The following is a 12,870-nucleotide window of genomic DNA, read 5'->3' on the forward strand; positions in this document are numbered from 1 at the left end:
TGAAAAGTCGAGGAGCCGGAAAGAAAAGGGTGAAAAGAGAGTGCCAGCATGACAATGACAGAGCGAGCGAGTGTGAATGAAAGGCCGACAGAAAGGGATGAATCCATGTGGAACACAAAAGGAGACAGACGCTGCCACCTCTCTCGTCTCTCCACCTTTTTTCACCTGTCTCTTTTACTGCTCTCTTCATGCTTCGTTTAAAAAAATCATCTTCCAATGCTAATTTCATTTGTTTCCGATCCCCTGTCTATTACCCCCATTTTCTTTCTCTAACTTCCTTCCTTTAAGAGAGGGAGGTGAGAAGGAGGCAGTGAAGGGTGTCATTGGTCGAGGGAAGTCAGGCGTGAGCTTTGTTGGCTGCTTACTGTAGCACAAACTATCTATTTGTATTTATACGTCCTCTCCCTCCCTAACTGTATATCACTACATTTGCCACTCCCATTCTCCCCCTTACCTTCCTCCTTATCCCTCTCACCCCTTGCTACTGTATCTTCAATATATGACCAAAAGTAAAAAAGCTGTCTCGCTCGTCTTCATCTTTTCCTCAACTCCCTACCTCTTATATTTTCTTTGTTCTCCTTTTTCTTCGATTCACAGCTCAGATTTTTCACTCTCTCTCACCCTTTCTGACACGTCTCACTGCTGCATGCTGATAGGCCATGCATAGCAAATACCTGTGGCACAGCATGGAGGAAGAAAGGACGGCAGGTGTGTGAGAAAGTGAACGAGAGAGAGAAGGCCGGTATGTGTGCATCTATAGGTGTAAATTAGTCGATTCTGTTGATGAATCTTTAAGCTAATTCCTATCTAATAACATAAACGTATGTATTCAAACACATGACTTTATGAATTTTTGTATTTTATCATGTGATTTAAGCAGGCTTAACGTCACTGCAAGGCATCAGGCAAATATTAAAATATGTGGCGTCCATCTTTATCTTTAGGTAACGCAGTGTTTCCCATATATTGATTTATTTGTGGTCTAATGGATAGTGAGGTGGGCTGATGATCGGAAGGTTGCGAGTTCACATCCTGCCTGGAACACCACTACTAGTGTGCCCTTGAGTAAGGCACTTAGCCCTCAGTTACTCCAGGGAGAATGTCCCTGTAATCGGTCATTGTAAGTCGCTTTGGAATAAGGCGTCTGCTAAATGCCTGAATTGTAAATTATATTTTTGGGAGAATAAACCCCACAGATCCTCAACTCCGGTGTGTCTCACTCATTAACAACGCAACACAGAGCAACAAGAACGCTGTCTACAGTAGCCATTATTTGAGGGGGGGGGGTGGATGATTGGGCCACCCGAATAGGGGCCTTTGGCTTTTCTTGCCGGGGGGGGGAAACACTGAAAGCCTATGTTTTTGGGGTGTAGACATGTTATGATATCATATCAGACACATTGTAAAGGAAGTGATGCGGAAAAATAACAACAGGTTTTTAATTGTGTTAAGACCTCAAGGCTATTTAATTTAGCCTGAAATGTAATGGAAGGCTAATTAAATTGGACTAACAACAGCACAGAAAGCAGGACATTGATTATAACTCAAAAACATGAATGATCGTGAAGCAGATTTGTTGTCATTTTCAAATCTTCTGTGAGTAGTTCAAACTGCAAAATGAAAGTGTTTAAGTGTAACCATCAATAGTCCTAAACAGAAGCTGTAAAAATATATATTCTTTCACTTTCCTGTTGAAAATAGACAAACAGAGAAGTTGCCTACTTGGTGGTTAGCTTGGTAGCACAACAGTATTTAAAATCTTCAAGGTAATCTGTTATCATTATTTGAAGCTTGTCTTATCAGGCTGTGAAGCTAACGTAACTTTAGCTCAAGCCGCTAAAGTGACAAACTAACATGTGTATCGTTACAGGCTCCATTCAGTATTTAGGATTTCCACTAGAAAGAAACACCACTCGTTTTGATGTTTGAAGAGCTACAAAGCTTTCTGACTTTCAACAACAATAGAGAGTGGTGATTCCAGCTAGTCAAATTGTGTAGCTAATCGCAGACTGTTAGCAGTTAGCGTGATAGTTGATGAGCATTACACACTGTTGATTGAAAACAAACAGTAGTCATTTCCAGGTTAATTTCCCCGTTAGACATGTTTGACTAAATGTCATACAAGTTAGTTAAACAAGCAGACCCAAGACACTAGGTGAACATGTGTCTGTTGTCTGTGTGAAATGACATTTGTTTCCTCTGAGACTTTTAAACAAACCTCAATGTTATAAGACAAGTTTTGGTGGTCCAGGTTGTTCATTGTTGTATCACAAATACGTGCACACAAACACACACAACAGCATGATCCTTCCCTTAAATATCATCCTCTATACACTGTGTATGTGATAGCTAGCATCCTGTCAACTGCCAACACACACCACTGACAAATGACGACCATAGCATACAGGGGAAGAATCGATTGATACACACACTCTCACTTGTTGTCCCAAACTAATAAGCTGCCCTCTCTTTAGAGCTGCACAACCCACTGAAAAACATTTATAACCTCATCCAACCCCGAGCAATTACACCAGCAGCTGCTCCAAGTCGCTCCACGTATGTGTGCGCTAGTGTGTGAGTACACTTAAGTGTGAGTGTGTAGTCGTGTATGTGCATCGGAGGTGTGTGAAGTGAGCCATATGGCTAATGTGTAAAAGGACTTGGTGTATGTTTCCGTGTACTGCCAGTGTGTGATGGTGTGTGTGTAGTGTGCTGTATGGGTGGCTGTAATGTGTGTGTGTGTGTGTGTGTGCCAGGTGGCAGTTTGAAACATCACTTTAATTAAGCCGCAGAGCCTGTTCTGTGGTGAATCGGCCTCTCTGATTGACTCGTATGTGTCACCATGAGGCCGCCACACAACATAGAAAAATATATCGAGCCCGGTGCCAAGCGTTAATCACTGTGGCTCTCCTATTGCGCTAATAATAATATAAAGTTGTGAAACTCTTATAATAACTCCCTGTTACAAGCTCTATCTATGCAGACACAGCAGAGGTGTTAGGACCCTTTGTTAGGTGAAAGCAACAGCACTCAATGTAAAAGCACTCAATCAGAAGTAATATTGTTACTTGGAAAAAGTTTTATCAGGAATATGTACAAAAGTTTAAGAAGGCGAAATGATCCATAATATTTAATTATTTACAAAGGTTTTATAGTATAATTGGGTTATTCTAAATGATGCATTAACAGGTTCTTAATGTTGTAGCTGGTCGAGTTATAGCTACTATAAATGCTGTTAAATTATTTAAAATAATAAGATATTATTTAAGCCTCGGTGGACAAATCGTTAGACCATGCGATTTAAAAACAAACAAACAAAAAACACAGTTGCAATATATTTTTATAATAAATCTGATAATTAAAATGTCCCTTAATTAAGAAGATAATTAAATCTGCAATTAAGGTAAGGGGTACATAACGCAAAATGGGCTTCTGCATATAGGTTTAATAAAATACCAACGTAGCCATTAGTAGATAATATGCGTATCATTCAATTATAATATAAAATCAAGTAGCTTATTATTATCCTTAGTGTCCTTAGATAAACAAACCCTTCTGCTGCACTGTGTCGTCTTATCAGTCATGGTATATATAATATTTATGTTGTATCATGAACAGCCAACACATGTTCCGCTATGCTGAACCCTATATCATGTCATCAAGGAAGCCTTCATCATTACACGACGACGACGTGCTAACAGATTGCCGTTTCATAACAGCTTTGTGTGCAGAGAGGAGAGGAAACATGCACGTGTGATAGATAGCATCTTGGCACGGAGCTGCTGCAGCATTACCGCCGCCGCTGCTGATGGCTTTTCAATATAGCATCGCAGTAATTTTCCATAAGCCTGTGTGACTAATAGCGTAAACAATGGAGCCCAATGTTCACGTTATGGGCCCATTATGGAACTATCAGGGCAGGCATGTAAAGACGGATGCCTTTGATCAGTGCTCTATTGTAAAAGCCAGGAGCAGGGGAGAGGATTTGTGTCTTAAAGTGTGTGTGTGTGTGTGTGTGTGTGTGTGTGTGTGTGTGTGTGTGTGTGTGTGTGTGTGTGTGTGTGTGTGTGTGTGTGTGTGTGTGTGAGTGAGTGAGAGAGAGAGAAAGAGACAGGAAGACAGTTGAGGTAGGTAACAAAGAGACATACAATGACAAATAAAGGGCTGAGATCTGCTGAGAAAGAGACCCAACGAAGTGTTTTGTTTCTACAGACCATTGGAGAAGCAATACGTTGGGTAAATGACTCCCAGTCTATTTGTGAAGCCACCCAAAGTATCTAATTTGCCTCTAATGTTTTTTCCCTATACAGCGTAATGGCCCCAGCTGGTGATGTCATGCAGCAGTTACCTCAATCAGCCAATGGGGTTTCACTGCTGTCGCCGGCTGCCTCGGATGCTAAAGGGAGAAATCAAAGTCAACAAGTTAGAGATAAGGGCCGCTTGGATAAAATACACTCTAGAAGTCAATACAAGAATATGATGAGGCAACAAAATACAGAGTAAGGTGGCCTTATATATAACATGGACATTTAAGGATGCAAATATAAAGGCTGAGGGGTTGAACAAAGCATAAATGCAACTAAGAATGGGCACATTTGATAATAAATGAAGTATATATTAGGTCTTCTCAAAAGCAGCTGCAACATTTATCGAAACGTTATTGAAATCACAATAAATAAATAATATTAAAATCGCAGGAAGCACAATATTCGAAAAAATTATGAATATGGGTTGAAATACCATCTAAATACAAGTATTAGCGAGCGGCAGAGTCCATTAACTTGTTTGTTTACTTCTGGAAAATAGTGACATCAATAGGTAACACTTTCACTTCTATTGGCTAGCGATCCAACACATTGTACGTGATAGGCTAAGGAGCGGGACATCTCTAAGTGGTTGACCTATCATAACAGAGCCAGCCAGCTACCGATCAGCGCAGACTGGGCTCTGGTTTCAGACAATGGCCGTTTCTCAATGTCGAGTAAACTTGCTGCAGAGCAACTATTTCAAGTATACTACAGTATGTCATCGAGTGGCGCCGAAGGGCTGTTTAAATGCATGTTAAATGCCCAGCATTCTGCGCCACTCTATGACGTAGTATACTTGAAATAGTTGCTCTGCAGCAGTTATACTCGACATTGAGAAATGGCCAGAGGGTAAAAAGAGGTGCTGCAGCACAGGCAGTATGAGAAAAATAAAGAGTTTGTTGAACATTAGAGCATGGAGACATGTCACAGTAGAGACAATACATACTGATATACACCTGAACATCAGCAGGAGAGGACTCTTTAAAGTAGAGACACTACATACTGATATACACCCTGAACATCAGCAGGAGAGGACTCTTTAAAGTAGAGACACTACATACTGATATACACCTGAACATCAGCAGGAGAGGACTCTTTAAAGTAGAGACACTACATACTGATATACACCTGAACATCAGCAGGAGAGGTCTCTTTAAAGTAGAGACACTACATACTGATATACATCTGAACATCAGCAGGAGAGGACTCTTTAAAGTAGAGACACTACATACTGATATACACCTGAACATCAGCAGGAGAGGACTCTTTAAAGTAGATACACTACATACTGATATACACCTGAACATCAGCAGGAGAGGACTCTTTAATGTAGAGACACTACATACTGATATACACCTGAACATCAGCAGGAGAGGACTCTTTAAAGTAGAGACACTACATACTGATATACACCTGAACATCAGCAGGAGAGGACTCTTTAAAGTAGAGACACTACATACTGATATACACCCTGAACATCAGCAGGAGAGGACTCTTTAAAGTAGAGACACTACATACTGATATACACCTGAACATCAGCAGGAGAGGACTCTTTAAAGTAGAGACACTACATACTGATATACATCTGAACATCAGCAGGAGAGGACTCTTTAAAGTAGAGACACTACATACTGATATACACCTGAACATCAGCAGGAGAGGACTCTTTAAAGTAGAGACACTATATACTGATATACACCTGAACATCAGCAGGAGAGGACTCTTTAAAGTAGAGACACTACATACTGATATACACCTGAACATCAGCAGGAGAGGACTCTTTAAAGTAGAGACACTACATACTGATATACACCTGAACATCAGCAGGAGAGGACTCTTTAAAGTAGAGACACTACATACTGATATACACCTGAACATCAGCAGGAGAGGACTCTTTAAAGTAGAGACACTACATACTGATATACATCTGAACATCAGCAGGAGAGGACTCTTTAATGTAGAGACACTACATACTGATATACACCTGAACATCAGCAGGAGAGGACTCTTTAAAGTAGAGACACTACATACTGATATACACCTGAACATCAGCAGGAGAGGACTCTTTAAAGTAGAGACACTACATACTGATATACACCCTGAACATCAGCAGGAGAGGACTCTTTAAAGTAGAGACACTACATACTGATATACACCTGAACATCAGCAGGAGAGGACTCTTTAAAGTAGAGACACTACATACTGATATACATCTGAACATCAGCAGGAGAGGACTCTTTAAAGTAGAGACACTACATACTGATATACACCTGAACATCAGCAGGAGAGGACTCTTTAAAGTAGAGACACTATATACTGATATACACCTGAACATCAGCAGGAGAGGACTCTTTAAAGTAGAGACACTACATACTGATATACACCTGAACATCAGCAGGAGAGGACTCTTTAAAGTAGAGACCCTACATACTGATATACACCTGAACATCAGCAGGAGAGGACTCTTTAAAGTAGAGACACTACATACTGATATACACCTGAACATCAGCAGGAGAGGACTCTTTAAAGTAGAGACACTACATACTGATATACACCTGAACATCAGCAGGAGAGGACTCTTTAAAGTAGAGACACTACATACTGATATACACCTGAACATCAGCAGGAGAGGACTCTTTAAAGTAGAGACACTACATACTGATATACATCTGAACATCAGCAGGAGAGGACTCTTTAAAGTAGAGACACTACATACTGATATACACCTGAACATCAGCAGGAGAGGACTCTTTAAAGTAGAGACACTACATACTGATATACATCTGAACATCAGCAGGAGAGGACTCTTTAAAGTAGAGACACTACATACTGATATACACCTGAACATCAGCAGGAGAGGACTCTTTAAAGTAGAGACACTACACACTGATATACACCTGAACATCAGCAGGAGAGGACTCTTTAAAGTAGAGACACTACATACTGATATACACCTGAAACATCAGCAGGAGAGGACTCTTTAAAGTAGAGGACACTACATACTGATATACACCTGAACATCAGCAGGAGAGGACTCTTTAAAGTAGAGACACTACATACTGATATACATCTGAACATCAGCAGGAGAGGACTCTTTAAAGTAGAGACACTACATACTGATATACACCTGAACATCAGCAGGAGAGGACTCTTTAAAGTAGAGACACTATATACTGATATACACCTGAACATCAGCAGGAGAGGACTCTTTAAAGTAGAGACACTACATACTGATATACACCTGAACATCAGCAGGAGAGGACTCTTTAAAGTAGAGACCCTACATACTGATATACACCTTAACATCAGCAGGAGAGGACTCTTTAAAGTAGAGACACTACATACTGATATACACCTGAACATCAGCAGGAGAGGACTCTTTAAAGTAGAGACACTACATACTGATATACACCTGAACATCAGCAGGAGAGGACTCTTTAAAGTAGAGACACTACATACTGATATACACCTGAACATCAGCAGGAGAGGACTCTTTAAAGTAGAGACACTACATACTGATATACATCTGAACATCAGCAGGAGAGGACTCTTTAAAGTAGAGACACTACATACTGATATACACCTGAACATCAGCAGGAGAGGACTCTTTAAAGTAGAGACACTACATACTGATATACATCTGAACATCAGCAGGAGAGGACTCTTTAAAGTAGAGACACTACATACTGATATACACCTGAACATCAGCAGGAGAGGACTCTTTAAAGTAGAGACACTACACACTGATATACACCTGAACATCAGCAGGAGAGGACTCTTTAAAGTAGAGACACTACATACTGATATACACCTGAACATCAGCAGGAGAGGACTCTTTAAAGTAGAGACACTACATACTGATATACACCTGAAAATGAGCATATTTCTCAATCATAGATAAGAATAATGCTGTAACAATGATTACTTTTGCCTACATCTCAGATGTAGCTCTCAGATCTCAGTGCTGCGTGTGACACTGTTGACCACAGCATATTACTAGACCGACTGGAAAACTGGGTGGGACTTTCGGAAACAGTTCTAAATTGGTTTGAATCCTACTTAAAGGACAGAAACAACTTTGTTTCTATAGGTAAATACACATCTGAGTTGACAAATATGACATGTGGGGTTCCTCAAGGCTCCATCCTGGGGCCTCTTCCCTTTAACATCTACATGCTACCACTGGCTCAGATAATGAAGAACAACAAAATAAGTTACCATAGCTATGCAGATGACACACATTTAGGTAACAATTTCACCAGGAGACTATGCTCCAATTCAAACACTGAGTAAGTGCATTGAACAAATCAATGACTGGATGTGTCAGAACTTTCTCCAATTAAACAAAGATAAAACTGAGGTAATGGTTTTTGGAGCCAAGGCAGAACGTATAAAAGTTAGCGCTGAGCTTCAGTGTGCAATGTTCAAAACAACAGATAAAGCCAGAAATCTAGGTGTTGTCATGGACTCTGACCTGAGTTTCAACAGTCACATTAAAACAGTTACTAAATCAGCCTACTATCACCTAAAGAACATATCTAGGATTAAAAGACTAATGTCACAGCAGGATTTGGAAAAACTTGTCCATGCTTTTATCTTCAGTAGACTCAACTACTGCAATGGTGTCTTCACAGGTCTCACTAAAAAATCTATTAGGAAGCTGCAGCTGATTCAGAACGCCGCTGCTCGAGTCCTCACTGACACTAAGAAAGTGGATCACATCACTCCTGTTCTGAAGTCTTTACACTGGCTTCCTGTGTGTCAAAGAATAGATTTCTAAATACTGCTGCTGGTTTATAAAGCTTTGAATGGTTTAGGCCCAAAATACATTTCTGACCTCCTGCTAAATTATGAACCATCCAGATCTCTCAGGTCTTCAGGGACTGGTCAGCTTTCTGTCCCCAGAGTCAGAACTAAACATGGAGAAGCAGTGTTCAGTTATTATGCTCCAAATATCTGGAACAAACTCCCAGAAACCTGCAGGTCCGCTGCAACTCTGACTACTTTTAAATCCAGGCTGAAGACTTTTCTTTTTGTCGCTGCTTTTAATTGAACTATTCACATCTTAAACTACACTGTAACTTTTATACATGTATTTTTTCTTTTAATGTTTATTTTATTAGCTTTTCTTTTTAATGACTGATTTTAAATGCCGTTTTCTTAATGTCTTTCATTTTTTGTAAAGCACTTTGAATTGCCTTGTGTTGAAAAGTGCTATATAAATAAACTTGCCTTGCCTTACATCGTAACACCAGTAATCAAAGTGCAAATTAGTTATTTTTTCCAATCATAACATGGACTGAGGGGAAGATGTTTTTATATTATTTTAAACACAACAAGCGATGACAGCCTCTAGTGGATTACTGCTAGTAAAAAGTGAGTGATTTTTGGGTCATTGGACCAATTTCCAGAAGTGAGTGCTTTTTCCACTCCACTTGTTGTGTTTTGTCGACAGAGCTCTCTCTCTCAGGATGAGTCATGCCATGCTAACCTCAAAACCCATCAAACCTCAGCTCTAAAAGCTGTCCACAGAATATATATGCTTTTTTATCTGATTAATTGCACTTTTCATAACTGTACAAAGAGAGGAGAAATAAAAGGAATACAGCTATTGTACCAAAAACATCAGATATTCTTAAGCTCCATTGAGCCACACTGAGATCAGCATGTAGCCTTGACTGTTATCCTCCTCAACATCATCTCTCTCTTTTACGTTTGCACACAGATAATTCACTACTAGCGATAATATGAGTCATGAATACAGTTCTGTGTATTGTGTGAATTACACAATATGTGGGTTTTTTATTTATCCATGTCTCTTGGTGTTACTATGCAAGTTGTCATGATTGAGTATGCCTCTGCACAAATGTTGCCTAGTAACATTACAGTAGTGGCAAACCGTCAGGACCTTCAAGGTATTCAGAGAATACCCTGGAACACTCAGATAAAACCAACAAAAAATCGATTTAATTATATAAATAAAATGTATATAAAATGAATAAATGAGAATCATATCTGTGTTGTTGGTCTGTAATATTACAGTGTTACGTTGATTTGTTTGTCCTTCTCGGACCATGCTCTACGCATTTCAGTGGTTTTGTGTTAGAAAAGAAAGCAACCAATCAGATCTTGTTCTGGGTCTCTGGGTAGAATATCCTTCAACAAGGTATTCTACATCCTTGATAGAATGCTCTGGCCGTTGCACCGAATGAGAGCGTACTTTTGGACTGACAGTTCGATCAACCAATCATATATTGATTTGTAACCAATGGGCGTGTTCTTTCAGAGTTCCCCTCGGTTCCAGGGTATTCTAGAAGGCCCGCTCGTTAACTGGCTCGAGACAGAGGATCTAGATGAATGCGATGAAGCAATTCATGCCGTTTTATTGCTTCTAACGTTGAAATGACAAGTGCAACAGGTGAAGATGAAGTTGTTGCGGAATTGTTGTGAGTACCCTTTTCAAGACGACAATTCAGTGAAAAGACGGACATTATAATGCCGCGGAGGGGGGGGGGTGTGGGGGGGTGTGTCTACAGAACGTCCAGTTGTGATAGACACGGTTCGCCACTGCACAGTGTATTGAACTTAACCAGTTGAGCCCTGAGCCTGTTTTTCAGGCCTCAGGCTCGAAAATGACATTCCCAGAACAAATGACTTTATCTTCACTTCTAAAAGGGGTTGCCATTAATAATTGTATATTTCTCTAGGGCATAAACATTGATAGTATACCTACACTATGGCATAATAGTCAAGCCAAGATGAGGTTATCCTAATTCTCTACTCAATCTACTCCCCAAAAATAAATGGTAACGCTTTTTTGTCTTGTGCTAAAACTTTAATTTGTGGAATAGACAATAATTTCAATAACATGACAACCAAAGCTATTTATCAAACAAAATTGGCCAACTTCTGCTGGTTTGAGTTATTGAAATGTAAGGATTTTAGTTTTTGTTCTCATTTATATCATTAGAAATTGAGTACTCTGATTGTTGCACTGTTTCTGGAAACTAAACGATCTTCAGTTTTTAAATTATTATTCAATAACATTTGACGATTTTCAACACTGTCTGATGAACTTTAAACCAATCGATTAATCCGGAAGAAAGCGAGAAAGATATACTGGAATTGTTCAGTTTAGTTGTAGCTCTCCCCCTCCAATCATCGCTTCGTCTACTGGAAGTGCATCTGTTACTTGAAAACGGATGCTTGTCCATTAAAATGTTCTGCAGAATCCACGCCCTGCACCTAAAGCTGCTCCATCACGCTGCCTCGGCTGTTGTTGTTGTTGGCGGCGAGATGTTTAAAATGAGGCGCCTGACAACAGATAACATCTGAAAGGCACTGAATCCATTATGGCGGTTGATGTTCCAGGAAAGGGTGAGGAGGAGAGAGACTAGTCTGGAGGTTTGGAGTTAGAAAGGGCAGGAAAGGAGGGAGGTGAGAGGAGACAAAATGGGGGAGACAGGAGACGCCGTTTCCTCAATCTCAGTCTCTCAGCGCTGGGGTTGCATTGATTTTTAAGAAGGTCCACAATAAGAGAAAAATTAAGTTTTGCTTTTAATTCTTTGGAGAGGAAATATTCTGCTAATTTCCAGGGTCATATTTGTATTTAGTGCCTTTACTGTGACATGTTTCCATGCTTTAATGTTCAAAAAGCTCTTTATTTTTCTCATACTGCCACTTTGTGATGTCCCGCCCCTTAGCTTATCACATACAATGTGTGTGTTACATAGTGATGTCACTTTGTTCCTGAAGTAAACAAAGGAGTCTAACGGAGGCATCCAGGAGAGGGAAAAACTGAAGGATAATAGGGTTTCTTTTAAGGTGCACTAGACACTTCATCAATATATTTACGTTTAGTGTAGATCTGCTTTAATTGTGATTCATCAGTTTCAGATAATATTAACAGAAACAGACTTAGCAGGTGATCCAAACAAAAAGCTGAACTCTCCGACTAATATTTCCATTACAATACTTAAAAATAAACAAAGAGGGAGTAAAAGACGAAACCGCTTTCTGGGCAAGCCTTTCAAAACATTCAAAACTCAAATGATCAGAATGTAGCTTTTAATGCCAACGCCACAATGCTGCCGACGGTGGCATGCCAACACATAATGTAACATTAGCCACAGTGTTGGCGCCTCTCAGTAACAAAACGGAGTCTTTCTCCACTTCTTTTTTAGGCAGATGGAGCGATGCATGCTTCATGTCTAAATGTGTGTGTGCACATGTGAGAAGAGCCAGCTGCAGTCGCATTAATCCACGACATCGCTGCCATAACGTTCCTCGATTATGAGGATAATTCACACAGCTGGAAGGCACGACCGCCAATCAAATTAACCGGCCAATTACACTTCTAGCGTGCCGCGCGAAAAACGCAACCGATTACCTGCACTTGTCCAGATGTGAGCTGAAGGTAGAGCCAGATGTGAAGACGTGAAGTCTGCGGTTGGTAAATTACAACTCAACTTCGGTATGTAAATGGAGAGTTATGGAAATGTGAATGGCCCTTTTAATATCAGCAGTAAAGACGGATGAGATTTTAACAGCTGCTTTGTGAAGA

General features: G+C 40.1%; 1 protein-coding gene across 3 annotated transcripts in view; it reads right to left on the bottom strand.

The window, feature by feature from the left end:
• Positions 1–4,263: 4,263 nt before the first annotated feature.
• The window catches only part of LOC117549296 (partitioning defective 3 homolog), a gene marked incomplete at its 5' end in the record, with an annotated part of 34,402 nt that continues 25,795 nt past the window's right edge, over positions 4,264–12,870 (bottom strand). For all 3 annotated transcript variants that reach the window (XM_034221082.1, XM_034221075.1, XM_034221067.1), the window contains 1 exon segment: positions 4,264–4,396. In XM_034221082.1, the coding sequence (XP_034076973.1) occupies positions 4,334–4,396 (63 nt within the window).

The sequence above is a fragment of the Gymnodraco acuticeps genome, unplaced genomic scaffold (assembly GCF_902827175.1).
Source record: "Gymnodraco acuticeps unplaced genomic scaffold, fGymAcu1.1, whole genome shotgun sequence".
Classification (NCBI taxonomy): Eukaryota; Metazoa; Chordata; class Actinopteri; order Perciformes; family Bathydraconidae; genus Gymnodraco; species Gymnodraco acuticeps.